The sequence below is a fragment of the Phyllostomus discolor genome, chromosome 2 (assembly GCF_004126475.2).
Source record: "Phyllostomus discolor isolate MPI-MPIP mPhyDis1 chromosome 2, mPhyDis1.pri.v3, whole genome shotgun sequence".
Taxonomy (NCBI): domain Eukaryota; kingdom Metazoa; phylum Chordata; class Mammalia; order Chiroptera; family Phyllostomidae; genus Phyllostomus; species Phyllostomus discolor.
The window spans coordinates 2,173,800-2,201,308 of record NC_040904.2 but is presented as its reverse complement, the minus strand read 5'-3'; the positions used below and the strand labels follow the sequence as shown (position 1 = coordinate 2,201,308).

General features: G+C 50.8%; 1 protein-coding gene across 1 annotated transcript; it reads left to right on the top strand.

Moving 5' to 3' along the window:
* Positions 1-26,830, top strand: GART (phosphoribosylglycinamide formyltransferase, phosphoribosylglycinamide synthetase, phosphoribosylaminoimidazole synthetase). The gene is made up of 21 exons (XM_028503939.2): positions 1-330; positions 3,822-3,917; positions 4,643-4,817; positions 7,694-7,805; positions 8,500-8,568; positions 9,022-9,147; positions 9,437-9,524; positions 9,967-10,052; positions 10,861-11,029; positions 13,002-13,236; positions 14,839-14,933; positions 15,303-15,412; positions 16,334-16,532; positions 17,080-17,331; positions 17,565-17,717; positions 20,342-20,548; positions 21,619-21,756; positions 23,652-23,782; positions 24,064-24,205; positions 25,140-25,255; positions 25,349-26,830. Exons 1-21 carry the CDS (start codon positions 186-188, stop codon positions 25,538-25,540), a joined length of 3,036 nt encoding a protein of 1,011 aa, XP_028359740.1. The 5' UTR covers positions 1-185; the 3' UTR covers positions 25,541-26,830.
* The last annotated feature ends 679 nt before the right edge of the window (positions 26,831-27,509 follow it).

Below are 27,509 nucleotides of genomic sequence, written 5' to 3'. Positions count from 1 at the left end.
TTGTGAATCGTAAATTTTCTTAATTATTTTATTGTTCAAGATGAATAGTAATTTTGTACTAGTGAATCGGTAGCACCCATGATATTTAGAAATTGTGGTTTCTGAAGTATGTGCGTTCTGAACCATTACCTGTGGTTTTCTTTCTGCAGTTCCCATTTTCCTCTGGACTCCTGTCTGCAGGCAGCATGGCCGCCCGCGTACTTGTGATTGGCAATGGAGGGAGAGAGCACACGCTGGCCTGGAAACTGGCGCAGTCTACTCATGTCAAAGAGGTGTTGGTTGCGCCGGGAAATGCAGGAACTGCCTGCTCCAAAAAGATTTCAAATGCTGGTAATCATGTTTTCAAGTGGGGACTGACAGTTAATGATGAGAAATGACAGACTCTCAACATCTGTTGTCCATGAGGTCGATGGCTGTGCAGATTTGAATACTTTTCGTAACCTGAAAACTCAGGTTGTAATTTGAATACTTTCCATGTATTACAAATTTAAGGCATACTGCTGTTCAAAGTGTAGCATTTCCTTAGCTTAAATTATTTTGAACCTTATAAAACACATCCATTTAAAAAGTCACAAAGGCCTAATATAGGTTAAAGGGATTTTTTTTAATTTATTGATTTTAGGGGGGCAGCAGAGAGGGAGAAACATCGATTTGTTGTTCCACTTGGTTCTTCTTGCTGACGCATGTAAAGAATTGCATATCAGCAAATCTAGTCGTGTGTAATCAGTGTATTAGTGGTCGCTTCCATGGAAGAGAACAGGACTGGGTAGAGCGGGGGGTGAAAGGGAAAGTTTCAGAGTAAAGCAGGGTGAGAAAAGCAAGAGAGGCTGGAGACTAAGGTGGCAAGCCCCTGGGCAGCCTGAGGCCAGAGGCCCTGTGGCCCGAGAGCTGAGAGCCCCGGGGAGAGAGAGAGAGAGTGAGTCCTTTGTTCTCAGGACTTACATAGTTGGTGGGATAGGAGAGGAAAAGTTACATATTGATTAATAGGTAAATGTGGTGCCAGCTTTCCTGGGGGAATGTGACTATCCAAATTCTTATCTTGCTCCAGACCCCATTTGGTCATCTTGTAAAACAAATACCTGACAGTTAATTAACATTCAGGCACTTTCCAAAGTTATTTATGGGCTCTTTCTGTGAGCATCAGGGACTCCCTCCTAAAATAGTGACCAGAGGTAGGCAATTAACCAAAGTTATTTATGGGCTCTTTCTTTGGGTCCCGGGACCCTCTCCCACATTCAGGCCTTGGGATGAAAGCACAGTTTCAAGGCTTTCTTTCCCAGATAGTGGAAATGTTACGTAGAATTTCAAGGACTTTCTTTCTTTCTTGTTAATACAGTGTTTCTTGTGATACTGAAACACCTGGCAGTATTATCAGAACAGGCTTAGGACAGCTGAGTTGGCATGCGAGACTTGTCTCCTCCCTGCCTTGGTCTACTATTTATTCTACCTAATCAGTAAAAGGCGTTTCCTGTCAACCAGGGTGCTAGATGCTGGCCAGTGACAGTATTGCTGTCTCAGAGTTCTTCCTGTGCTGGCTCCTGCTTCACACTCATTTGTGCATTCGTTGGTTAATTCTTGTATGTTCCCTGACTGGGAATGGAACCTGCAACCTTGGTGTATCGGGACAATGCTTTCACCAACTGAGCTACCCAGCCCAAGCTAAAAGCCTTTTAATGTATATTTTTAGACATGGAAAGTTGAGCGTTTCTATCAAATGTCAGTGTTGGCCATTCTAACCCCACAATAGGTTTCAAGCTTTATCTCTTCAAGTGGTTAAAAAAAAAAAAAAAGATCAGTTCTTAGGTTACATTAACCTCTTCAGTGGCTTCCCAGAGTACTTAGAGTAAAACTCACACTCCCCAATGTTGCTCACAAAGCTGCTTGTGACCTGGCCCCTGCCTGCCTTCCAGCCTGATCTTTCATAGCCTTTGCTTCCTTTCCACTGCTCTGTCCGTGCAGTCGGTCCCGCCAGCTTCCCGCACAGAGCTGCCTTGGGCTTGGCGTTCCCGCCCCCAGCCTGCCCGGCTGCTCATCACTCAGGTCTCACAGCTTCATGCTACCCGTCTCAAAGAAGTCTTTCCTGGAGTTTAACTTCTCTGTTGTGTGTCTTCTGTCTTCGTTTCTTCCCTGTGGCATAACCTCTTGAATGTAAGCTGTGTGAGGGCAAGGAACTCGACCTGTTGTGTTTTTTTGTTTGTTTGGTTTTGGTTTTCTTTTTTTGCACCGTGCACCCTGCCAGGTACCTATGTGGCGTGGTCTGTGTGGAGAGAAGATGACCCAGCAAGCTGCAAACTGGGAAGATAATTGCATATACGGGACAAAAAAATAAGAATAATAAGAAAATAAGATGACGCCCTAGCCAAGGAGCTTAGTTGGTTTGGATGTTGTCCTGATACACCAAGGTTGCGGGTTTGGTCCCTGGTCAGGGCACGTATAAGAATCAAACAATGGCCCCGGCTGGCGTGGCTCAGTGGATTGAGCGCGGGCTGCCAACCAAGGCATCGCAGGTTCAATTCCCAGTCGGGGCGCGTGCCTGGGTTGCAGGCCACGTCCCCAGTGGGGGCCACGTGAGAGGCAACCACACCCTGATGTTTCTCTCTCTCTCTCTCTTTCTCCCTCCCTTCCCTCTCTAAAAATAAATAAATACAATCTTTAAAAAAAAAAAAAGAAACAATGAGTATATAAATGAGTGGAACAACAAACTGGTGTTCCTTCCTCCCTCCTTCCCTCTCTCTCTCCCCCTAAAAATTAATGAGTAAAAAAAAAACTTTTTACGAAAATAACATGAAAAATAGTATCTGCTCTCCTAGGATCTTCTTAGTTAGGGGTGAGATGTGGTAGCCGCTTGCTGAAGAACTGTCACATTCCATCTAGAAGCAATTGGTGTCGTGCAGGCCAGCCCGTGAACATCCGGGATTGTCATGACGCTGCTGCCACTCGCAGGCACGGGCGAGGTGTGTCCTCGCCCTCTCGCCACTGTCTGCAGTGCAGCAGCAGTCGGCTCTGCTCGGCCCACTCGGGTTCGCAGCTGCCGGCCCAGGGCGCGTGGGCCTCCGTCCTGGCCCTGCCCTCGCGCCTGGAGAAGAGCGCACGCTTCGTTGTGGTTGGCCCTACTGCCTAGAGCCCCCTCCAGGAAGCTGCCCTGGCTGATGAAGAGAGCGAGGTCTGAAAGTCCTTTAGTTCTTAGCTTGAGCGCCTCTTCACCAGGGCGCCCTTCCTGACTCGACCAGAAAGGGATTCCCTGTTCAGCTCGTATCAGAGTTGACTGACTTGCTCACAACGGGTTGTTTTTTCCCGCATTTATTACCCAACACTCCCACAGCGGAGTATAAGCATCCTAAGCGTAAAGACCCTGTTTGTGTTAACCTCTTAACCCGGTGACTAGAGCAGTCTCTAGCACATAGTGGTTCTCGGTCAGTCCTGAATGAATGGCATTAAAAGACCAGTTTCTGGGTGTATTGTGTGGTGCCCGTTTGTTTACTATACAGTCAGTGCTCGTGACATGAGCCCCGTGGGCGCAAAGGTGCTTTACAGCTGTTTGGGGAGCTTCCTGGTGTTTTCATCCAACTGGCTCGGCGATGGCGGAGAGCTGAGCTTTGTGGGTTACCCTAATGCTCTCTGCTCTGACTGCCCCGTGAAACTCATCAGTACCAGGGAAAGGAAGCCAAGTTCATGGGCATAAGAAAGTATAGCACCTCATTTTCAGTGTGATACCGAGTTAACAGAGAATGATTTGGGGGAAAGGGTGAAGGGTTTACAGGAGCAGGCATAAAAGAACGTTTTTGAAAGGGGGTGTATTTGTTTCTCTTTTCTATTCACAGACATCTCCATCAGCGACCACAGTGCCCTGGCCAAGTTCTGCAAAGATGAGGACATTGAATTTGTAGTTGTTGGACCAGAGGCACCTCTGGCTGCTGGTACGTTTGTTTCTGTCTGTTGTTACAGTATGTCCAGGGCAAAAGGAGTTTGGGGCTGGGGGGGGAGTCATCTGATCCAATTCATTTTAGAGATGAAGATTTCTAATGTAGCCCTGGCTGGTGTAGCTCAGTGGATTGAGCGCGGGCTGTGAACCAAAGGGTGGCAGGTTCAATTCCCAGTTGGGGCACATGCCTGGGTTGCAGGCCAGGTCCCCAGCTGGGGGTGCACGAAAGGCAGCCACACACTAAAGTTTCTCTCCCTCTCTTTCTCCCACTCTCTGTAAAAATAAATAAATAAAATCCTTAAAAAATAACAGTGTACACTTAAACAAATGTAATAATCATTTAAAAAATATTTCTAATATAACATTGTATTGGGAAAAAGTCCTTTCACCCTCTTGAGATATATGTATTTTAGATTTATTTTTCCTCAAGCACCAGAAATACGATGAAAGAGAAATCAAATTTATACCCATGGGAACATTTTATATGTTTTTATTGTGGTGTCTATTCAGTGATTCATACATTTGAATATAACGAGAAACTCCTGCTGATTTGCATCACGTGTTGGTAGCATCTTCGTTCGTATCCTGTAGACGACGTGAAGATCAGAACAACAGCCATCTGCTGTATCCCTGCGCAGATGTGGTCTGGTCCTGATTCTCCCCGCTGCGAGGGCACGCGGGGCTCCTGGCTCACCCGAGGCTGCTTGTCTCCCTCCGCAGGAATCGTCGGGAACCTGACGTCCTCAGGATTGCGCTGCTTTGGCCCCACGGCAGAAGCAGCCCTGTTAGAGTCCAGCAAGAGGTTTGCCAAAGAGTTTATGGACCGGCACAAAATCCCAACTGCACGATGGGGCGCTTTCACCAAGCCCGAATTGGCCTGCGACTTCATCAGGAGGTAGGTGGAGGCTGGCTGCGAGGGGCAGCCGCTCGTTGCGGTGGTTCGGTGTACCGGTCACTGTTACGTCTCCAGTTCACTATAAGGTGGCTGTGGGGCAAAGAAACTCACTCTATATCAGCTGTCAGTCCTCCAACATCAAAGTGAAGTGGGATTCTGGGCACGTGTGGTACAGTCTTGTGGCCTTGCAGATTTTAGGTGGTGAGGGTGGGGCTGGAGAAACATTGATCTGTTGTTCCTCTTATTGATGCATTATTGGTTGATTCTTACCAGTGCCTGGGGATCGAACCCGCCACCTTGGAGTATCACAGTGATGCTCTAACCAACTGACCTACCAGCCACGGCAAGATGAATTTTTTTAAATATTTATTACTGAATAGTTTCTAGGGGAGAAGATACATTGGTTTTGCACTCACACACCCTTTTCACAGCCAGTCGACGTACCTATGCGTGGTGGCAACTTACAAAAATAAAGGATATTGATTTGTTTTTTAAGCAAATAAGAAGCCCGAGTGAGGAAACATCACTCAGCAGTCTCTGCCACCCCCGCTCGACGCCCGGTCTTGAAATTAGGCGTCCTTGTCCGTGAGCATTGCAGGCTCGCGGCTCTGCCCTTTCTGTGGGCCCCTCTCCCTGCGACTCCGTGTGTTTACCGTTTAGTAGAGTCAGTTTCAGTCTTTCTTTTTTTTCTTTTTCTTTCTTTCTTTCTTTTTTTTTAATTTAGATTTTATTTACTTTTAGAGTGAGGGGGAGGGAGAGAGAAAGAAAGGAAGAGAAACATCGATCAGTTGCCACTTGATTGCCTACAGCCAGGGGCCTGGCTTGCAGCCCAGACATGTGCCCTGACTGGGAATCGAACTGGTGACCTTTCAGTCTGCAGGACAATGCCCAACCCACTGAGCCAGACCAGCTAGGGCAGTCATTCTTTATTTGCTCTAAATCCTATAGAGTTTCTTTTTTTCTTTTTGTTTTTAAATTTCATTTTTATTTATTTTTAGAGAGAAGGGGAGGGAAGGAGAAAGAGAGGGAGAGAAACATCAGTGTAGTTGCCTCTCATGTGCCCCCTACTGGGGGCCCAACCTGGCCCACAGCCCAGGCATGTGCCCTGACTGGGAATCGAACTGGTGACCCTTTGGTTCGAAGGCTGGCACCCAGTCCACTGAGCCACACCAGCCAGGGCCCTACAGAGTTTCTTAAACACTGAATGTTATTTCCTAGTAGCCAGATACCGTGGCTTAGCAAGGACTCTGTTACTTACTTACTGCCCTTCCAGATCTCCAGTCCTACTCAACAGCACATGTTACCAGCAGGTCACACGTACTTGGAGCGATGGTCTGTGTGTCCGTGTCTCTGTTGTCCTTACACAGCCACATTTTGGAACTGAAAAAATTTTGTTTGTACTATGCATAACCAATAATTGCAGTGTTATTCAAGAAAATCTTGGTTTAGCCATTTTCTTTTTCTTTCTATACAATTAAAAATAAAATGAAACATTAGTATGATTTTTACAAATATTTTGTTTATTTTAATGAAGCTGGTACAAAGAGTGTCCATTTAAAACTCATCGCAGGCCAAAAAGTACAAATAAAATCAAAAAGAGCAGTGTTCCATTGTACGCACTTCTACATGAATAACTTGAGTAACTGCTAGTGAACAGTAGAACCTTACTGGGATCTTTGGACAAGATTTTCCTTTACTCTTAGAAGGCTTCCTCGTCAGTGACGCCCCCCTTGGAGCGAGCCTTTACACGCACCTAATCGGTCATCCAGGCTCCATCCTGGTATTGCTCTCTTGGTCCAGACCTGCAGGTTTGGAAGGAGCTTCCAGTTGAGGAAAGGTCATTTGTCCGCAGTTGAGCTTCCGGGAATCTTCCATCTCCCACTGGAAGCTGTAGTCCGGGGGGGAAGCAGTCACAGGAAAGGTGGCCACCCCGTGCACACCTGTCCTGTCTTAGGAAGAGCAGGTGGCGTGAAAGGCGCTGTGCTGTGGTCACTGAGGTCAGCACGATGAATGCAAGCAGCAGTGGGTGGGCACGGGCATTCACCTCCCCAGAGGTGGCAGAGAGAGGGAGGGGTCAGTTTTCAGTTTCATTCTAAACACCACATTACAAAAGAACTGCTTGTAAGAATAGAAGGGGGTTTGGAGAAAAGAATAAAAAGTCTCTAAACCGGGGGATGACGCCTCTTTGTTCCTGACAGTCAGTCACGTCTTCCCCCCATCCCCAGTTCTCTTGGGGTGCAGTCAGCAGCAATTCTCTGGCCTTCGGAGGGAGCCCGAGGGGATTCGCTGAAACGCCCTGTCTTTGACGGTCGGATCCCTTGAGTTTCTTGAGATGGGTCGTCATTTTCACTTCGCAGGGCGCCTCACTGCTAGCTTCTCCAGTGACTTGGAGTTTAATGTGTTCCTCCTCCTTGCGCCCCGAGTCCTCGGGGAAGGTTTTGCCGCCTCGTCAGGCGCAGTGATGGTGCGCCCCCCCGCCCCCCGTCTCACACAGCCGTGGCCTCGGGCGGCGGAACCTCGCTCCGGCGGAGACTGCAAGCGCGTCTCATCTCCCGCAGCGTGATTCACTACTTTGCACCTGAAGGGTGATTCCTTGCCCGCCCGCTGTCCAGCAGCTGTAGTCTTCCAAAGAGGTTGCCGGCATGATCGCATAATAATTGAAAGAAAAGAGAGCCCATGTGCTGTGTGATCACAGCGAGAGCGGAATGCGAAGGGGGAATCCCGGGGGGAAGCACTTCAGAGTGGTGTTGGCGTGACGAGCAGTTTCCTTTCTGCTCCTGTCCCGCTGCTGCGGCACACCCTTCCGCAGTCCCAGAGCATCTCGAGTTCTTAAACTGCACGGGTCGGTTGCCCACTGAAGATGATTCTCTTCGCAGTGCGGACTTCCCGGCCCTGGTGGTGAAGGCCAGCGGCCTGGCCGCGGGGAAAGGGGTGACCGTCGCCTCGAGCCGAGAGGAGGCCTGCAGCGCGGTCCGGCAGATCATGCAGGTTGGTGTCCGGGAAAGCGCGGTTTTCTGGTCACACGGGGTGACGCCTGTAACTCTCAGCTCTTAAGTTCCCACAGTGTTCTTCGAGGTGAGTAAGCCGTGTCCCACAAACAAAGGTAAGTTGCTTTCATGGTACTTTGCATTATGACCTGTCCCCGTAAAAGAGTTGGGGCAGACCAACACGGGCGGCTACACGGTGACTCTGTTCTTGGGAAGCACGCTCTAGCATCTTGGGTTTCCTGCTCCCGAAAGGCGGGAGATCCTCAGTCTGTCGAGCGTACAGATGACTTCTCAGTCGTCCGTGAGGACCAAAGTCCCTGCCCTTTGCACCCGCATCTCAGAGGGCGAAGCAGGGTTCATCTTGGTTGCTGCGGGTTCCCCTCCCGCAGGAATCTGCTTTCACAGACATTCTGCAGTGTGATCGTAGGCGAACGGATCGTTATCCTCAGAAGGGAGAACCAAAGGGGGCTGGAGAAAACGTCTCTCCCTCACTCCCTCCCGTCCGTACCCGCGCTAGCCCTGTGCCGCTGCCCCTTCCAAAACAGGACGCGTCCACCTGTTTCTCTGCGGCTCTCGGGAAGGGAGGGGGGGGTCGGTGCTGGTGTGTTGGCTCCCAGTGCAGGTGGTAGGAAATGACAGCGAGTTGCATATAAAAGCTTACAATTTACGTTTTTTATTTTTTAATCTACGATAAGGATAAAACCTTTGGAGCAGCCGGAGAAACCGTCATCATTGAAGAGCTTCTCGAGGGAGAGGAGGTGTCTGTAAGTGTGTTCGACTCCCAGACTCCCTTCGTGACGCGCACAGAGCTGTGGCACCTGGCTGCCGCGCCCAGGACACCCGGTCCCCCCTGGTGGTCTCGGCTGACAGCACAGACCCCACAGTTACCACGGGACGTGTACACACGTGTAGTGTTGGGCGTGCGAGCGAAAAACGAATGCATCCCTTTTTAATCATCCCCGGTGTCCCGGTGAAGGACTTGTATCAAACACTATTCAAAGGGGGGAAGGTTGAAATACTTGACTTGGAAGGTAGTTGGATTTTTTGCCTAGCCTGTTCTTGATGTAGATAGCTTAGGGTTTTTTATATTTTAACTCACTTTACTTTAAAAAAAGAAAACTTCCCCTCGAAGAAGAGTTAGGGTGCATGTTCCCCTTGTTAATCACCGCTCGCGCTCTCTGGTGTCCGCGGTGATGGACCGCCCTCTCTCTCCGCAGTGTCTGTGCTTCACCGACGGGCTGAGCGTGGCCGCCATGCCCCCCGCCCAGGACCATAAGCGCCTGCTGGAGGGGGACCGCGGCCCCAACATGGGGGGCATGGGCGCCTACTGTCCGGTGCCTCAGGTGCGTCCCGGGGCGGCTGGGGTCTTCTCGGGGAGCTTGGGTGCTTCTCTGTTTAGGGTCAGTTTTAACTCTCCGGTCGGCCATCTTTCCTATTTTATAAGAAAACCCTAGATAGCTACTTGATAAAGGGGCAGTGCAGGGATTTTGAAAGTTTATGAATTTAAAGTGGCTACCCCTTCTCAGGTAGTAAATAAATGGTAGTTTTCCTCGCCTTTTTTCATTGTCCCTTGTACCGCTTAGAAGGTGATTTTTGAAAATACCAATTACATTCACGTATCTCTGTTCCCAGGTTTCTAAGGATTTGTTGCTAAAAATTAAAAACTCCATTCTCCAGAGGACAGTGGACGGCATGCGGCAGGAGAGTGTGCCGTACACAGGTGAGCACAGTGACGCTCTCAGGCGCTGCGCACGGAGCCGCTTCACTGCTTCGACAGACTTCCCCGTTTTCTCTCTTGTTCACCACCTAGTGGTCGGCCACTGCACTGCCGTTTGTTACCGGTGTCCCACGCCTCCGTGAATGTCAGAGCTCTGCGTTCTGATTTCCAGTCACAATACGATGTGAGCGCGCCCTGGCCGGTGTGGCTCAGTGCACTGAGCGCTGGCCCGCAAATGGAACGGTCTCAGGCCCAATTCCCGGTCAGGGCACAGGCCTGGGTTTCGGGCCAGGTCCCTGGCTGAGGGCGTGCGAGAGGCAGCCAACTGATGGCTGTTTCTCTCCCTCTCCTCCTCCCTCCCTTCCCCTCTCTCTGAAAATAAGTAAGTCAAATCTTTCTTAAAAATACAGTGTCTTCACCATGTATTTTTTCCTTTTAAATGAAGGTGTCCTCTATGCTGGTATAATGCTGACCAAGGACGGCCCAAAGGTTCTGGAGTTTAATTGCCGTTTCGGTGATCCGGAATGCCAAGTGAGTAATGATTGAAGAAAATTAAAGCATTGCTTTGAAGAAGGTGTGTGTTGGTGCTTTTGCTTGTTTGTTTGTTGTTTTGTTTTTAAGATCTTATTTATTTTTAGACGGGAAGAGAAGGAAAAAGAGGGAGAGAAACCTCAATGTGCAGTTGCCTCTTGCACACCCCCTACTGGGGACCTGGCCTGCAACCCAGGCGTGGGCCCTGACTGGGTATCAAACCAGTAACCTTCTGGTTCACAGCCCACACTCAATCCACTGAGCTACAGCAGCCAGAGCAAGATGTGTGTTGTTTCAGTCTCAGGGTTTATGAGCTTTGAAATAATTATGTTTGAAAAACACAGTTGACCCAGAGCAACATGGATTTGAACTGTGTGGGTCCACTTATGTGCAGATTTTTAAAAATAAAGATACCATCGGCCCTTTTTATTCCTGGGTTTTGAATCTGTAGATTCAACCTACTTCAGATCGAAAACAGTGTTTTTCGGTCTGTGGTAGGGAATCCGGGGATGAAGACTGACTGGTTACATTGATCTCTGCTGTTTTGCGTAAGGGACTTGAGCATCTACAGATTTTGGAATCTGCAGCCCGCTGGAACCAGTGTCCTGCGGATGGTGAGGGACAACTGTAGTTAAGTTTTGGGGGAGTCATAAGTCACATGCGGTTTTTGACTGTGCAGGGGTTGGGACCCCAGCTCCCACGTTGCTCCTGGGTCCACTGTACATGCCGGTTTCACTGGTGCCTCAGTGAATAAAATATCTAAGATCTAAAATTCCTCTCAACTGCCGTGCTGGTTATGTCTTTCCAGGTAATCCTCCCACTTCTGAAAAGCGATCTTTACGAAGTGATTCAGTCTGCCCTGGACGGCCTGCTCTGCCAATCGCCGCCTGTTTGGCTTGAAAACCGTGCAGCCCTGACTGTTGTCATGGCGAGTCAGGGTTACCCAGGAGACTACACCAAGGGCGTGGAGATAACAGGTGACTGCTGGGGACGAAAGGTTGATGTGAGTGTGACAAGCGACCAGTGCCTCTGTCTGATACTGCTCTGCTCTTCTTTTCCTTGTTTGTTTGTGTTTTGCGTGTGCGTGTGTGTGTGTGTGTGTGTTTAATTTGCTGTGCTCTGCTCACCCTAAGTCTGCGAGGCCATCAAAAATCTTTCAGGGGTTCTGCACATAATCATCTTGCTTGTTGGATATGAGTGTTCAGGTATCCAAAATTGCTGTAAGCAAAGAACTGCCATCCTGCCCTGGCCAGTGTGGCTCAGTGGGTTGGAGCATCGTCCCGTAAACCAAAGGGTCGCTGGTTCGATGCCCAGTCGGGGCACATGCCTAGATTGCGGGTTTGGTCGCCTAGCTGGGGTCTATACAAGAAGTAGCTGATCCGTGTTGCTCTCTCACATCGATGGTGCTCTCATTTTCTCTCTCTCTCCCTTTCTCTGCCTCTAAAACCAATAAGCATGCCCTCGGATCAGTCTTTTAAAAAAAAAAAAGAACTGCCATCCGTTTCCATTTTTGGACAAGAAAGACTGGCGTGGGCCTGGCTGAGAGTCAGGAGAACATTAGTGTGAACTGCATCCGTGAGACACAGTTCAGATGTTTCATCTCAAGTGCACCCCCAAGTCTGCAGTGCACCCCAGGTCACCTGGACAGCAGAATTCAAACACTTTCGAAAGTGTGGCCTTCTCTTCTACTTCTCTTTACAGAAAGTGAGGCAGCTAGTTAAACGGTGTTAAATAGAACAGTGTTTTAAAATGCCAAATAAGTCCCAGCGCCACAGCCCAAAGGCAGGCCCCTGTGACCCTGGCAGGCCGGGCCCCCCCAGAGCCTCTGCGTGTGCTGGACTCAAACACCCCACTTCCTGCCTCACCCCGACAAGAAGCCCATTGCTCTGTGGACCCCACGCATGGTAGCTGGGCAGTTAGGAAACAACTGCTTTTTTTTACATGAGCCTAAAAGGGAAAGGGATAGAATGAAGATCCTTTGTATGGGTGAGTTCCCTGAGATTAAGGTGCAGGTATAATGGTCATTTCTGACGGAGCAGTGTTGGGTATTATCAGTGCCAGCAGGAATTTGGGGAGCTAGGACTGAATGCTCCTATACTACAAACACACTTCGGGGAGGCGTGGGTTCGCAGATTACCAGATACGATGCTGAAAGAGAAATGGCGACAGTAAAGGACAAACAGGGGAGGGGGTTAAGAATAGTTTTCTTTTTAAAAATTAAGAGATATCTTTGTATAAACTGTCTGTGTTCGTCATTTTAGAATCTACAAAGTGCAGCCAGTAGTATTTTAAGCATAAACTATATGAGAGCTTTTAAAATAATTCAAAAGAAAATGAAGCTAGGGTTATTAAGACTGCATCTAAAACCTAACCTAAATTTGTTTTAAAATTTTACAACTGTGTTATTGGGGGAAAGGTTAAGAATACGTTATGCATTGAATGACTCTGTTGGTTATTTAAAAAAGAAAGAAGAAAGCACCACTGCCCGGGTGGCCGTGATAGAAGAAACTCCTTCACTCTTAGGTGACAGGCGGGCTCAAACCCAGGGTTGTTCATTGATGGTTAGGTGTCGTGCCCTTTTTTCATACTTTTTTTTGTTTTGTTCTGTTTTTAACTTGGATAAAATAACTTTCTACTTTTAAATCTCAAACTTTTCAGGGCTTAGTTTTTTTCCCTCATTGAAACAATAGTTCCTGTGTGAAATTTACAGAAGCACAGGGTTTGGGGAATTGCATTATCACCCTAGAGTAGAACAGACGGTCCTTAGGACATAGTGCTTGTTTACTACTACATTGCATTAAATCCTCCCTGGTAGGATTCTTGTGAAGGTTCATTAAAGTGAAATAAAGATTCTGTTTTTAAAAAAAAAAGCTTCAGGAAATTACCAACCACCTGACCAGTGTACAATATTGCAATTGTAAATACTAAGTCCAGTGCGCCATCTTGCAGGGTTTGCTGAGGCCCACAATTTGGGGCTGGAGGTGTTCCATGCAGGCACCGCCCTAAAGGACCGCAAGGTGGTGACAAACGGAGGGAGAGTCCTTGCGGTGACTGCCATCCGGGAAAACCTCGTCTTGGCCCTTGAAGAAGCCAGGAAAGGACTGGCTGCTATCAAGTTCGAGGGCGCAGTTTACAGGAAGGACATAGGCCACAGAGCCATAGCGTTCCTCCAGCAGCAGCCCAGGTAAATCCCTCGCCGTGGCGACGGTAGCGCAGCTTCGTGCTGGCGCGCCCAGCCCCTCGGCGTCCCGTGGCCCTGCGGCAGGTCAGTCCTTGCCCACCCTGTGGGACTGATCCGGTTTCCATTTGCGTTTAGTTTGACTCAAAACGACTTAGAATAACATTTTAAATGAAATGGAAAACACTTCACGGTAGCTCCTTCTGTTTGAAAAGTTTAGTAAAATCATAGTGACACTAAGGATTTGTTTCACATTGTACACTTTAAATGTATGCAATCGCTTGTGTGTTGTCAGCGAAACCGGGGAAAGGGTTTTCATTCCTTGAGGTACTGTGTATTTAAACATTACGTTAACTTGCAATTCCTGGCTTTGTCAAAGAGTTCAAGGTGAAAATACCGGTCACCCACTTTTCAGCTTGGTCTGAAGATTCTGTGCACTTGGCCATGGTCTTTGTCACCGCGTGTGTTCCCGTCACCAAAGTGGGTTTTCACCCTGTTGACTCATCTGTTGACATGTAGAACCATTCCTTCGTAGAAATCAATAAACTTTTCACTGCAAGTGTGAGTGCTCTGCTTTCTCAGCTGTGTGGCAGTTGCTCTTCTTCGTTGAGTTCCCCTGTGAGAAATGAATAAGATTTAGGACAAAATAGGAAATGGTTAGCAACTTAATTCAAGCTGTACTGCTACCAATAGGCAAGTTTTCAAAGTTTAAATACTGGCTTTTTTTTTTTTTTTTTAATAAGAGCATGCTAAAATTTTATTTTTTTATTTTAAAGTGACCAGATTTCATTGAAATGATCTATTTCAAGCGACCACAATCTTAGTAGTCTGAGTTCTGTGAAATACAGGTGAAAGTGTTTTAAACTGGTAGAACCAAGTATATTTGTAGCCTAGTACCGTGTTTTTAATAAAACTTAACAGGCTTCTTCATATGTTACCGCATCGCACGAGGCCAGAGCTCCCGTCTCTGCGGCACCACTGCCCCCCACACAGCGCTGCCCCCCACACGGCGCTGCCCCCCGCACAGTGCTGCCCACGCACTCAAGCTCTAAGCATGCCACCCGCCACGCTTGCCCTGTGTGGGAGATAAGGTGCCACACATGATTCTGTTTTTCTTTCTTTCTTTCTTTCTTTCTTTCTTTCTTTCTTTTTTACCTTCTTTCTTGGCTGTCTTTAGCTATCAGGAAACTTAAACTGCTCTATTGTTACAGTAAGCTCGGTTTCATTATTTAGGGATTTTTTTTTGTAGAGTTCCTAGAATCCTAATTTTTACCTTTTTGACTTAGTTTCAACACTCCTTTCCTTCCCATTCCAAAATTGAACAGAAAAAGGTTATGGCAAAATGTCAGTATACTCAGCTACTTGTGAGAAGCACTTACGTGTTACGGAAGAGTTGGGTTAGAGACGTCATCCCCCATAGTGATGATACCGCCCATCAACTTGTGCGTTTCCAGGGTCTTCAGTGTCTGTGGAGGGGGCCCTGCACATTGAGGGCTATGAAAATCACTAGGGGTGTCTTCCGCTTTAAATACTATTTTAAGAGTAAAATACTTTTCTTTGACATTTAGGTAATGTCCTAGGTTTAGTTCTGTTTTCTTCATTCTTTAGGGGCCTGACTTACAAGGACTCTGGGGTAGATATTGAAGCTGGAAATATGCTGGTCAAGAAAATTAAACCTTTAGCCAAAGCCACCTCCAGACCAGGTAAGTCAGATGCTGCCCTTTGCTAGTTCATTACCTTGGACAGACGCTGTGGGCCGATTTGGGCTTTGTAGTTCACAGCGGAAGGTGTTCCACATTACTGCCAGGCTCTGTAAGCCTTACCCAGTAAGCCAGGCAGACCCACGGTTTTGCTTCTTGTCTCTATTATTGAGAAGAGCATTTCTTATTTATGATGTTAGACTCGAAAGGCGACATCTGCCCCTTTGATACTTGATCACTTTTCTCGAGCAGTGCTGTGAGTGTGTGGCCCTCTCTTCCACCCCACGAAGGGCATCGTGAAGGAGGGCTCTGCGTGCTCGTGTTTACCGGATCTGGGGAAGTGCTTCGAGTAATTCATTTCCTCTCCCACAGGCTGTGATGTTGACCTTGGAGGTTTCGCCGGTCTTTGTGATCTGAAGGCAGCCCGTTTCCGGGATCCCCTGCTGGCCTGTGGAACGGATGGCGTTGGAACGAAACTGAAGGTAACCGGACATCTTTGTGAGCAAAGGCCTCTTGTGGAAGACGGAGAGGGTTGGCTGTATGTCCAGTTCGTCTTTTCCCCTTTTGACGTACAAGCACTAAAGAAAACTATACCAAATAACCATATACTATGATTAAAATAGCCACATGTTCCTAATGACACAGTATTGTTGAGACTACCGTATTTTTGCCATGTATAATGTGCACTCACATTTTGGCCCAAGCTTTCAGGAAAGAAAAAAAATTTTTAAGGATTGTGAAAAAAAATTAAGATTTTATTTATTTATTTTTAGAGAGGGAAGGGAGGGAGGGGGAGAGAGAGAGAGACACATCAATGTGCAGTTGCAGGGGGTCATGGCCTGCAACCCAGGCATGTACCCTGACTGGGAGTTGAACCTGCGACACTTTGGTTCGCAGCCCACGCTCAATCCACTGAGCTACGCCAGCCAGGGAAAAAAAATTATTTTAATTTTTTAATTCCATTTTCATTTATTTATATTTAGAAACAAAACCAATTACCATATTCCAGGGTATTATTTTGAATACGGATATTGTTACTGCTTTCTAGAGTTACACTTTTAACACATAAGCATAAATAAAAGAATCAAAAACATTTATATGAATACGAAATTAGTACTATGCATGTATAATGCTCATCCTTATTTTTCCCTCAAAAGTTTGCAGGGGGAAATGTGCATTATATACAGCAAATATGGTATATCTGGATGGCAGGGTTGTTTTAGGGGATAAAAGGGGCTACATTTGGACTGAGTAGCTAGCTTATCAGAGTTAGTGTTCTTTTGTCTTCAGGGGTTCTGAGCAGCTGGCTGCAACTTGGTAATACTTATTAGCCTCCGCTGCTAAATCGACAAGGTATAAAATCTGGACCTTAACCCTTTGTGGGTGTTCCTGTTGTTCTCCAGATTGCCCAGCAGTGCAACAAACACGACACCGTCGGCCAGGACTTGGTTGCTATGTGTGTAAACGACATCCTGGCGCAAGGCGCGGAGCCCCTCTTCTTCCTCGATTACTTTTCCTGTGGGAGACTCGACCTCGGCACCGCGGAAGCTGTCGTGGCTGGAATCGCCAAAGCGTGCGTGCAAGCTGGCTGTGCGCTCCTCGGTACGGCCGCCCGCAGTAACCCCGTGCCCTCCTCTGTGTGCCTGTGGCCCTGTGTGAGTGTGACCGGCACAGCTGATGAGAGAGGCTGTCGGTCGCAAGAGGAGGCCCGTAAAACACAGATGACACTGCCCGAAGGGAACTCAGACCCTGGCGTCCCGAAACCCCTCCTTGGGGGTGTCCCCCGGGCTCACCGCCTGCTGCCCACCGGGCCTCCTCCGTCTCCCCAGGCCCTGGCCCCACTCCCGGCCCCGTCTTTCTCAGCGGCCTCGCGCACAGACAGGGCGGGTCAGCTGCTCCTCACGGACCCCGCAGCAGAGGCGGGCAGGGTCTGGGCGCTGTAAATCTGCAGTTTATTTTCCCTCGGGAGGACATAGAATAAAACGGGCCCAAGGTTTATGGAGACGTTGCTTACATACATGTGTTACGTCCACCTTGTGAAAGTACGCTGACCAAGGTAGCGGTCCACTGTGGCTGGGGTTAATTGTGCGCCTCTCAGATGGGTGTGCAAACATCAGGGTTTCTTTGTTCTCGTCCGACGTCCTGCCAGGGGGAGAGACAGCAGAAATGCCGGACATGTACCCTCCCGGGGAATACGACCTGGCCGGTTTTGCCGTCGGCGCCATGGAGCGGGACCAGCAGCTCCCCCGCCTGGAGAGCATCGAAGAAGGGGACGTCGTTATCGGGGTAGCTTCATCCGGTCTCCACAGCAACGGCTTTAGCCTCGTGAGGAAAGTCGTGGCGAAGTCTTCCCTTCAGTACTCCTCCCCCGCGCCCGACGGCTGCGGCAGCCAGACCTTAGGTGAGCACGCTTTCGTTCAGCCTCCTGCTGGGCGGTGTCTCCGCAGCCGCCTGGGGGTTAGCCTCTCACCAGAGTGGGGTACGCACCACGGCCCTGTGGTCCTGCTTCGACGCTGCTGCAGGGCGGCTGGGTCTGTGCGGGGTCACGCGCGTTCCGATTCAGTCTTGCTGACCGTGCCTGCTTCAGTTGTGCATGCGCAGGCTGAGTCTTCGTCTCCTCTGTCCAATGTGCAGGCGACTTGCTCCTGACCCCCACCAGGATCTACAGCCGGTCGCTGCTGCCCATCTTGCGCTCGGGACACGTCAAGGCCCTTGCCCACATCACTGGTGGGGGGTTGCTGGAAAACATCCCCCGGGTCCTCCCGCAGGGACTCGGGGTCGATTTAGGTGAGCTCCCTAAAACCCCTTGGGGGGGCTCTGCGGGAAGTTAGTGCACGTGTGCTCACGCCGAGAAGGTTCTTACCATTGGGGTTTCCTGGGGAAAGAATAGGGCGGACCTCTCTCTACCTTTTTTTGCCCTGTTAGCCTTGTCTACAAGGCACAAAATCCTCTGATACACTGGACTCACATAAGGTGAAGCGCTGTAAGATCCCTCCCAGGGGGGTGGGGATCTCGAGTCTGTCAAGTTGGAACTGGGAACGTGCCGGAAAGGGCAGAGGCGGCTCCTAAATAGTCCTGGGTAGGAGGCGGAGAAGAGCCGAGCGGAGACGTGGGGAGGGAGGCGGACCTGAGAATCATTCCGTGCTCCGAAGGAGAAGCAGCCCCAGGTTTCTGGTAAGCAGGCGAGCAGACGGCAGCACCCTACAGCGGGGAGTGCGGGTTCGCAGCAGGCAGCGGAGTCCAGCGTTGGTCTCCGCGTGTGCTTGCGGGCAGTCTGAGCCGAAGTCGAGGTTAAAAGTGAGTTGGGTGCTCGCTGGCAGGTAGTCACAGCCAACGCCAAGAGAGTAGAGGGGACCCAACGATTGTTCCCGGTGTTCTACCCGCCGTAGTGGAGGTAGAATCACTGAAGAGGAACAGTCAGAAGTGGAGTGAGCCTGTACTGACAGCCAAGTGTCCCCAGCTGCCGGCAAGGACTCGAACAGGACGCTGGTCAGCACTGTCAGGTGCAGCACAGGGGGGACCAGAAACCGGCCACGTGTTTCAGAGTTGGCCCAAAAAGCAGCCTGGTGAGGGTGCGAAGTCCCCCGCACACAGATGATTGGGGGTGTGATGGGTGCAGGGACACAGAGGCAGTGCCTGGGGAGGGCTGCTCGGGAAGCTGGCTGGTTGAAGGAGGTTAATACAAACCTCTCTGTAGAGCTTGCCACGTCAGGGCACTCCGAGTCAGTCGAGCCATGTCCCTAAAAGCCACTGGGTTCTGAGTTGCACAGTGTCTGTGTCCCGGTGGGAAGGAGCCCTTGTACCTGCGTCTGCGGTTTCTCTCAGGAGTTGTACTTTGACAACAGATCTGAGGAATTGTCAGTATTAAAGCTACCACTTGGCTTATTCATGACTGACTTGCTCGTTTGTAGAAACTAGGCTCTTAGCTTATCTGACTCTTTATAAATAAGTTCCTTGGAAATACTTGTGAAAGTGTCACAGTTGGGTAATCTGCCCCTTACCCTGCCATTCACTGTGTCATCAGTATCTACCTGTCATAGTGTCATTTTTGATTAAGAGGATTCCATCTTTTATGGACCCACCACGGTTTGGTTTTAGGTTGCTGTTGACTTTTGACTGTTGATAGAAAAGTGAACATTATAATAGCTAAGCCTGTTGAGCTCAATTTTTGTTTTGTTTTAAAGATTTTATTTATCTGTTTTTAGAGAGGTGAAGGGGAGAGAGAAGCATCAATGTGTGGTTGCCTCTCACACGCCACCACTGGGGACTGGGCCCACAACCCAGGCATGTACCCTGGCTGGGAGTCGAACTGGCAACCCTTTGGTCTGCAGGCCAGTGCTCAGTCCGCTGAGCCACACCAGCCAGGGCTGAGCTCAACTTTGAAAGTGGACATTTCCCCGCTAGTAGAAGTGGAACTAAATCTGGTAGGGAGAGGAGTCGTGGTACCTCCTAGAAACGGTGTCAGCTCCTAGAGCATTGAAAACTCATTACCCTGCAGATACACCACTAAGGAGGCTGGAGAGTCAACCTCATCGCGTAATAAAAAGCTAAGTTCACAATAGCTTCCTTTTCTGAGGAGCATCATGATGAAATCATTTAATTCAGTATGGTTTTTGTAAGTCGAATCCCATAATTATAGATTCTGAAGACATTTTTGTTGTATTATTCATGATACTAGAGAATATATTCTTAAAACAGATGTAAGCCTAAATTTTTTTAAATAAATAAATGAGCCCTGGCTGGTGTAGCTCAGTGGATTGAGTGCGGGCTATGAACCAAAGGGTCGTCAGATTGACTCCCAGTCAGGGCACATGCCTGGGTTGCGAGCCAGGTCCCCAGTAGGGGACATGTGAGAGGCAACCACACATTGATATTTCTCTCCTTGTCTTCCCCCCTCTCTAAAAATGAATAAATAAAATCTTTAAAAAAGTAAATGAGATTTCTAAAAATAAATAAATGAAATCTTTAAAAAATAAATGTAGAGGGATAGGGTATTTGATTTTAAACCTTTTATAACATGGCTTTCCTTTAACAGTGGATGCATTTCCTTTCAGTCTGCGTATAAGCCACCTAGTCTGGCATCGCACTCACGGTGCATTCTGGTCATCACTAAGACCCAAGTAACCATTCACGAAGGGTAGTGTGCCAGCATCTACTGGAATTCGGCTGTTAGCTCACGTAATCCGTTAGGGATCTCTAAGAATCTAGGTAGTGAATGCGGCACAAACCCCCACTCACTTGCGAATGCCGGCCACGTGTGGCACAGGAGTGTTCTCGGAGTCCGAGGCGCCCGCGTTTGCGGGGCCATCTGTGGTCCCATCCTGTGTGAGGCGGCAGCGCCGTCTGTGCGCGCACGCCTTTCTCCGTGGTGCGAGACGGCAGGTGAATCGGACAACGCTGCCCGTTTGCAGATGCCCGCTCCTGGAGGATCCCCGCCGTCTTCTCGTGGCTACAGCAGCAAGGACACCTCTCTGAGGAAGAGATGGCCCGGACATTTAACTGCGGGGTTGGCGTTGCCCTCGTGGTATCAGCGCACCAGGTGGGGCTGGTTCTGAGTGACGTTCGGCTGCGCCAGGAGGAAGCCTGGGTGATTGGCACGGTGGTGGCCTGCCCTGAAGGTAATGGCTGCTTGCTTGATTGCCCTTCCTTACGTCACCCTCACTGTAACTGTGCTGCCGTCCACGCTGGCTGTGCACCTTTTGTCCGGCCATTGCTGTGGCACAGCCGTAGCAGGTCAGCGGCCACACCATGGACACCCGCAGCTCCTCGCCGCACCCCAGGGTGAGCCTAGACCAGGGGTGAGAGCTCGGGAGTAAGTGCCCACTGCAGGGCCCGCAGACGGGGGCAGCGCGGGGCACCGTCTGCATGGCTCCTTGGGGGTCCCAGGGCAGGGGGGCCCCAGGTGCCCACCGTGACGACCCGTTGAAGAGCTCACTCGTGTTGGCTGCCCTGTCCCGAGCTTCTGGATCTTCACTGCGGTTCCCTGGGCCACTCCCCTGAAGTCTTGTCGCAGGCTCTGCTCTGTGGTCCGGCTCAGATCGAGGAGCGGTGAGCAGCACCCTGACGAGTGCCGTGTGCTCATTAGCCGCCCGGGGACTCGGCTGGAAGCACTAGATACTGGCCCAGGGGCAGAGAGCCCACCCACTCGGGATTGGCTGACGGGGTGTCGGGCTCACTGGTTTTGTCGCGTCTGCCCTTCATCCCTTCATCGCGTAGGTGACATGCTCAAGCACGCCCTCCAAACACCGGAAAAGTGTCTTGAGCCCACATCCCTCAGCTCATGTTGCAATAAGGAGCCGTGCTCTCTTTCTCAACGTCCTGTATCAAATATTTCAGTGGCCTTCCGTGGCCGCATGCCTACCGGTGAGGCCAGGAGTTCACACCACCGTGGCAGGTGGCAGATTCGGGGGGTAGGGGCGGGCCCGTGGCAGGCGGCAGTGTATCCACTGCAGGCCTGGCCACGCTCATGCCCTGTGGCTTTTAGCTAGGCCGGTAGTATGTTCGCCTCAAGGAAGCTCCTATGAGTGAGGAGTGTTACGTAATACAGGCCTATTGTTTTAGTCCTTGCATATCTTGTTTTCAGAATAAAATACAGTATCCCAAAGTTTCATAAAGTACTCTCCTTTCTGCCGTCACTGTTCATGCACGATGGTCCCTTACTCTTTTACTGGGTGCGTCTGAAACGAAGGCTGTCCCCGTGTGAGGATCAGGCACCTGATGGACGCCATTCGCGCGGACAGGGCAGCGCTGAAGAACGGCCTGGCGGACAGCCCCTCCTCCGTCCGACCGAAGCAGGCCCGAGTGGCTGTCTTAATCTCGGGAACAGGTGAGATGCGGCTTCCCCTTTCCCGCAGCGCTGGAGAAATGCTCTTTCCGTCCTCCCCCCACCGAGCCCCCTGCCCCCCACACACAGACCCCCTGCTGCAGATCTGAGCACACTTGGCTGGGTGGGGCGGGCCCTGAGGGGGTTGTCTTCCTGCACCCTCGGGCGTCCTCGGATGGCCCACTGTTCCCACGCATGGTCCACTGTTCCCATGCATTTGACATGCTTCCCGGCAGGCACGGGGAGGGTGTCGGGGACGCGGCTGCAAGAAGAGAAACTAGGGAAAAACACAGAGACTGGAGAATGCGGCTTCTTTTGCAGTTAAAAGTCTTACAATAGTAGAGGGTTTTTTTAATTGTTAATAATGAAAAGGATATGTAATTTATGTGTAATTCCTGTGGATAGAGTAGTAAAGTAAAAAGAGTGTCATATTCTCTTAGGTGGATTTAGCATGATTTTTCCCCCACTATTTTTAGTAGCGTTGCTGTGAATGTTCTCGTGATTCACATTGAGTGCACATCTGGTCATCTCTGTAAGATACATCCCCAGAAGTGTAACTGCTTTTCAGGTCCATTTTAAGACTTCGGTATACTCAGGCCCACGCCGCTGGTAAGCAGAGGACTTACAGCGAGGGCCTTGAGGGGCTGTTCCTTTTCTCATTTCATCCCGCATTAGCGTTGCTGGCAGAGGCGAAGCAGCCGCTTGCCTTGGTTCGCCGTCAGGCGTTTATAAGGGATCAGACGGACATTGCACCATTTACTGTTTCCTCGTGAAAAACATAACGTTTCGTTAATTATGTAAAAATAGTCACATCCTTTTATGTAAATTGACACGAGAGCATATTGTCCTCGTATCTTAAATGCTCATTATACTGAATGATTGTTTTGAAGATTTTATTTATTTCTAGAGAGAGGGGAAGGGAAGAAGGAGAGGGAGAGACACATCAATGTGTGTTTGTCTATTGTGCGCCCCTAAGTAGGTAGGTACTTGGCCTGCAACCCAGGCACGTGCCCAGACTAGGAATCGAACCGGCAACCCTTTGGTTCACAGGCCAGCACTTAATCCACTGAGCCACACCAGCCAGGGCTAAAAGATTGTTCTTTCTTTTTTTCTTTTTTTCTTTTTTTTTACATTATTTATTCACTTTTACAGGGAGGAGAAGGAAGGGAGAAAGAAGGAAAGCAACATCAATGTGTGATTGCCTCTCACACCCCCACACTGGGGACCTGGCCCACAACCCAGGTCCCTGGGCTACATACCCTGACCTAGAATCGAACCAGCAACCCTTTGGTTTGCAGCCCGCACCCAATCCACTGAGTCACACCAGCCAGGGCTGATAGTTCTTTCTTAGAGCAAAATATCCAGAGAAATATGTAGCATCCATAAATCTCATGGATTCTGAGTTAGGGGGAAAAGTGTCGAGGAGTGGTAGGGATGTTTCGGACAGGATGGGAGGCCTGACTCTGGGTGCCGTGGCACAAGTACAGTGAACCCCCAGTCCAGACGAGGGCTTTGTGCAGTGGGCCTGAAGCGGGGGCGAGTCCCGCCCCGACTTCAGAGGCGGGTGCACAGGCTGGTCCATCCGGCATATTCGGGAAGCATCTATAACGAAGATGCAGCAGGAGGGGTTACTGGTTTCCCCAGGCCGTGGTCAGTTCATGAAGACCCCCCCCCCCACAAGCCTGCCCCCCCCCCCCCCCCGTCTGAGAGTATTTCCCGCTACATGAAGTGCACAGATATTTCCCCGTGCTTCCTCCCCTCCTGGCCACCCACCGTAGCCCCCTTCCTGTTGGCACGGAGCAGCAGGCTGGGACAACTAGAGCCCTGAACTGCAGTGTCTAAATGGCACCTCTGTCTCTGTAAGGAGTGTGCGCTCCCTTGTGTCCCCTCTCCTGCAGGGTCCAACCTCCAGGCGCTCATCCACGGCACCCGGGAGCCAGGCAGCGCCGCCCGCGTCGTGGTCGTCGTCTCCAACAGAGCTGCCGTGGCCGGCCTAGACAGAGCCGAGAGAGCGGGCATCCCCACCAGAGTGAGTGACGTGCGTGGGGCGGGTCTCTCCTGCAGGCTGAGCTGAGGCTGTCTCCTGCCCCCACGGTCCCTGGGGCGGGGGCGCCTGTCCTGAGGGGCTCTGGGTCCGGGCTGGGTGCTGGGCCTGCCTCTCCGCTGCATCCTGTCTGCCCCCTGACTCTTGACATCGGGTGTGCGTGTGCGTGTTCAGGAGGAAGTCATGCGTGGTCTGCATAAAGGTCAAGTTTTAAATCATTTTCTGGTAATTCACTGAAAAAGATCATGCTTCTCTTTCTATTCCAGGTAATCGATCATAAGTTATATAAAAGTCGTGTGGAATTTGACACTGCAGTTGACCAAGTCCTTGAAGAGTTCTCCACGGACTTGGTCTGCCTCGCGGGATTCATGAGGATTTTATCTGGCCCCTTTGTCAGAAAGTGGAATGGTAAGCCAAAGTGTTGGACGCCACATTGAAAAGCCAAGTGAAGGGGACTGCGGGCGGCTGGCTGGCCCAGCAGCCCCAGGGAGTGACGTGTTTACGGTGACACGCACTCTGTGGCCTGGGGCACGGTGCCGTTTCCTTGCCTCAGCCCCGAGGTGCCCGCCGACGGCGGATCGTCCTGCGTTCTCTCGGTTTTCTTTGGCCGCGTTTGCCTCCCTTGACTACAAAGGTAGTGTTTCATCCTCCAGTAAACATCCACGGGAGACTTTCTTACATGTCAGAAGCAAGAGCAACCCACCCCCGGTGGCCCGTGCTCTCCCTGGGAAGTGCAGGCCGTTGCCAGGAGACGGCGGCGAAGGCACTGCTGCCAGAAAACACAGTCCCTGGCGGTAGAGCCTCTTTCCAGAACAGTTCTGACTGCATCCTGTTTCGTTTTCTGTGAGTGCCTGTGGGCAGTACATGTTTTCTTCTCTCCAGGAGTTTATGTTTCCCCAAGGGACTGCAGTTGTGTAATATGAAACAGGCGGTGCCTCTGGCGACGTACGGCCCAGAACTAACTGAGCCAGCACCTGGCCGGTGGGCGTGCCACCTGGGGAAAGGTCAAGCACACAGACGCCGTGCAGGGACTTCCGAATGGCGTGCGCCAGCCACAGGCCGAGTTTTCTTCAAGGGCCTTAGGACCCACATTGGACACCCCGTCCCTGCCTAATTCCAGCCCCTGCGGAGACCGGTTCTTGTGTCTCCGAGTGTCTGGAGCTGCCACCCCAGGGCCTCCCTGGGGGAGAGCCAGTGCTTCTCTTGACCTCGTCTCTAGGAAACTGCCCACCCTGAAGGAGCCCCGCCCCTCTGGCCCCTGTGTCTGGGCAGGGCTGTGTGCGTGCCTTTGCCTGGACCCAGAGGCTGTTTCCGTTCTGACCACCGTGCTTTTACTTCGCAGGGAAAATGCTCAACATCCACCCGTCCTTGCTCCCTTCTTTTCGGGGTTCGAACGCCCACGAGCAAGCCCTGGCCGCTGGCGTCACAGTGACGGGGTGCACCGTGCACTTTGTGGCTGTGAGTATGTCTCTCTACCGGAGAGGTCCTGCTGTTCAGAGGTAGGTCATGCCGGCCGGAAAGTCCCGTTCAAACCTTGGCTCCCTTTTCCAGGAGGAGGTGGACGCCGGACAGATCGTCCTGCAGGAAGCTGTCCCGGTGGAGCGGGGCGACACTGTCGCCACTCTGTCTGAGCGGGTGAAGTTGGCGGAGCACAGAATCTTCCCCGCAGCCCTGCAGCTGGTGGCCAGCGGGACTGTCCGGCTCGGGGAGGATGGCAAGCTCTGCTACGCCCAGCAGGAGTGAGGCTGCCCGGCTCGGGAGGGAGGCCCGGCTGCTTGCTCGGTGGCGTTCCGCCACGCGCTCGGCCCGGAGGGGAACTGCTGGGAGCACGCAGGACCCCGCACTGACCTCTCCGGCCATTTTTTAGTGAGCGGAGATTCGTCGCAGGCAGGGCCGGCGCGGCACACCCCACACGTGTACGTGTCGTTGCCCGTGGTCTCTGGTTTTACCTGCGTACGGCCGCCTTGTTCAGGGCTCCGCTAGTCATTCAGAACGCCTTTCGCTTTCAGCCAGATGAGACAGAAAAACTCTTCGGCTTTCTCACCCTCTTTTTCTGCCCAGTGTCACCGCTGGTCCCAGTAGGTTTGCGCAGGCTGGGCGGTTGGCCGACCCCGGTGTCTCAGATTGACCCGCCAGCCGCTGCCGCCCAGTAAGCGGGGGTTCAGGTGCACCGTCTCCCAGAGGCCCCTTCGCGGTAACCACAGCTGGCTCTTTGCTTCTGGAGAGTTTACTCGACATTATTTAGCACCTACTTTTTATTTTTTTTATATATATTAAAAGTACATAAAAATATATAGCATGTATATGTGTGTGTGTGTGTGCGCTAAACCACTATCCTGTGAAGTATATAGAAAGTTAAAATATCTAAAGGAAAATGTTGGTTGATAAAATCTACTTTAAAAGTAGAGGGCGGAACCAAGATGTAAGATGAATCAGTGTAAACCTACGACTTCAGAAACGGAACTTCTAGCCCTTCCTTTGATGCTAACGGCAAGCACAGCACCCGGACCCCGTGGGTTCCATGATGCGGGTTCCGTGTCTCGGGCTGGGAGGGACCACAGTGCGTCCGCACACCTGGTCGGCGGAAACCAGAGCGCACTTGAAATCAGCGGGCGTAGTGCTGGCCAACGCCTTGGGCCATTTAACAGGTGTCCCACTGTCTCGTTTGTGATGGCTCGAGTGTCACTTGGACATGGTGTGTGTACAGGGACACTCAAAGAGAAAAGGTCACTGAAGCTATGAAAACGTCACGACACAAAAAAGGCTGAAAACACCCGGCTGGTGTGGCTCAGTGGGTTGGCATCGTCCCACTGACCGAAAGGTCGCCAGTTCGATTCCCCATCTGGGCATGTGCCTCGGTTGCAGGTCCGATGCCTGGTCTGAGTGCCTTCGGGGGGCAGCCAGTCAGTGTTACCACGTCAGTGTCTGTCTCCCTCTCCCTCCCCTCCAGAAAAATCAAAAATAAAAATGTTAAAAGGGGGTGAAAATATGTCACTATTTTGGTGCAGTACTGAACATGGACATTTTCATTATTGATGTCATTGTTTTTCTGTGTACATAGGAGATAAGATCACCCTTGACCACACAGTGTCGGGCAGAGTGACACTGCCGGGTGGGGGCAGACAGTGGGGTACCCAAGGTTGATGGGCCCTGCAGGTCACGCGCAGCCACCAAGGAGAAGGGGTTCGAGTGGCAGCTCCGAGCGCTCTCAAGAGGAATGTTACTTCTAAGAGAGACTTCATTTCTAAGTACTCCTCCCTCTCAATTTTTTTTGCTGTCCACTGCTATACAAGCTTTTAAACAACTCAAGTACAACAAACATAGCAGTATTTACTTATACTGAGTTTAACAATGTCCTGCCAGTCCCTCGTTACTTTTTTCCCTCATTCTCCTGTGGTAAGCTGCCAGAAACAGCCCAAATCGCACCCCAGAAAGCAGCTGGCCCCACAGGCCCTGCTTCCGGTGAGCGCCGGGCCTGCGGCCACCCCACGACCAAGTGCGTCCCACCACCTGTGCCTCTGGGGCAGTCGTCCGGGCTGAACGTTCCAGGCAGAGCTATCTGATAGGCGAAATTGGGGTCACCCTCCCGCCCTCAGCCAGGGTCAGAGAGCCAAGCTCCCTCGCACACCACGGTGGGTGCCCCGCTCAGCAGCCCCTGGGACAAAGGTCCAGCCCCACAGCTGAGTGGGGGTACAACAGTGAGTGACTCAGG

What these genes read in the sequence shown, in the direction of transcription:
- GART (XM_028503939.2), top strand. Translation starts at nt 186, where the DNA reads ATGGCCGCCCGCGTACTTGTGATTGGCAATGGAGGGAGAGAGCACACG. An exon ending in CAAAGCCACCTCCAGACCAG is followed by an intron (nt 14,934 to 15,302) that starts GTAAGTCAGATG and finishes CCTCTCCCACAG; the next exon opens with GCTGTGATGTTGACCTTGGA. An exon ending in GCGTTGGAACGAAACTGAAG is followed by an intron (nt 15,413 to 16,333) that starts GTAACCGGACAT and finishes GTTGTTCTCCAG; the next exon opens with ATTGCCCAGCAGTGCAACAA.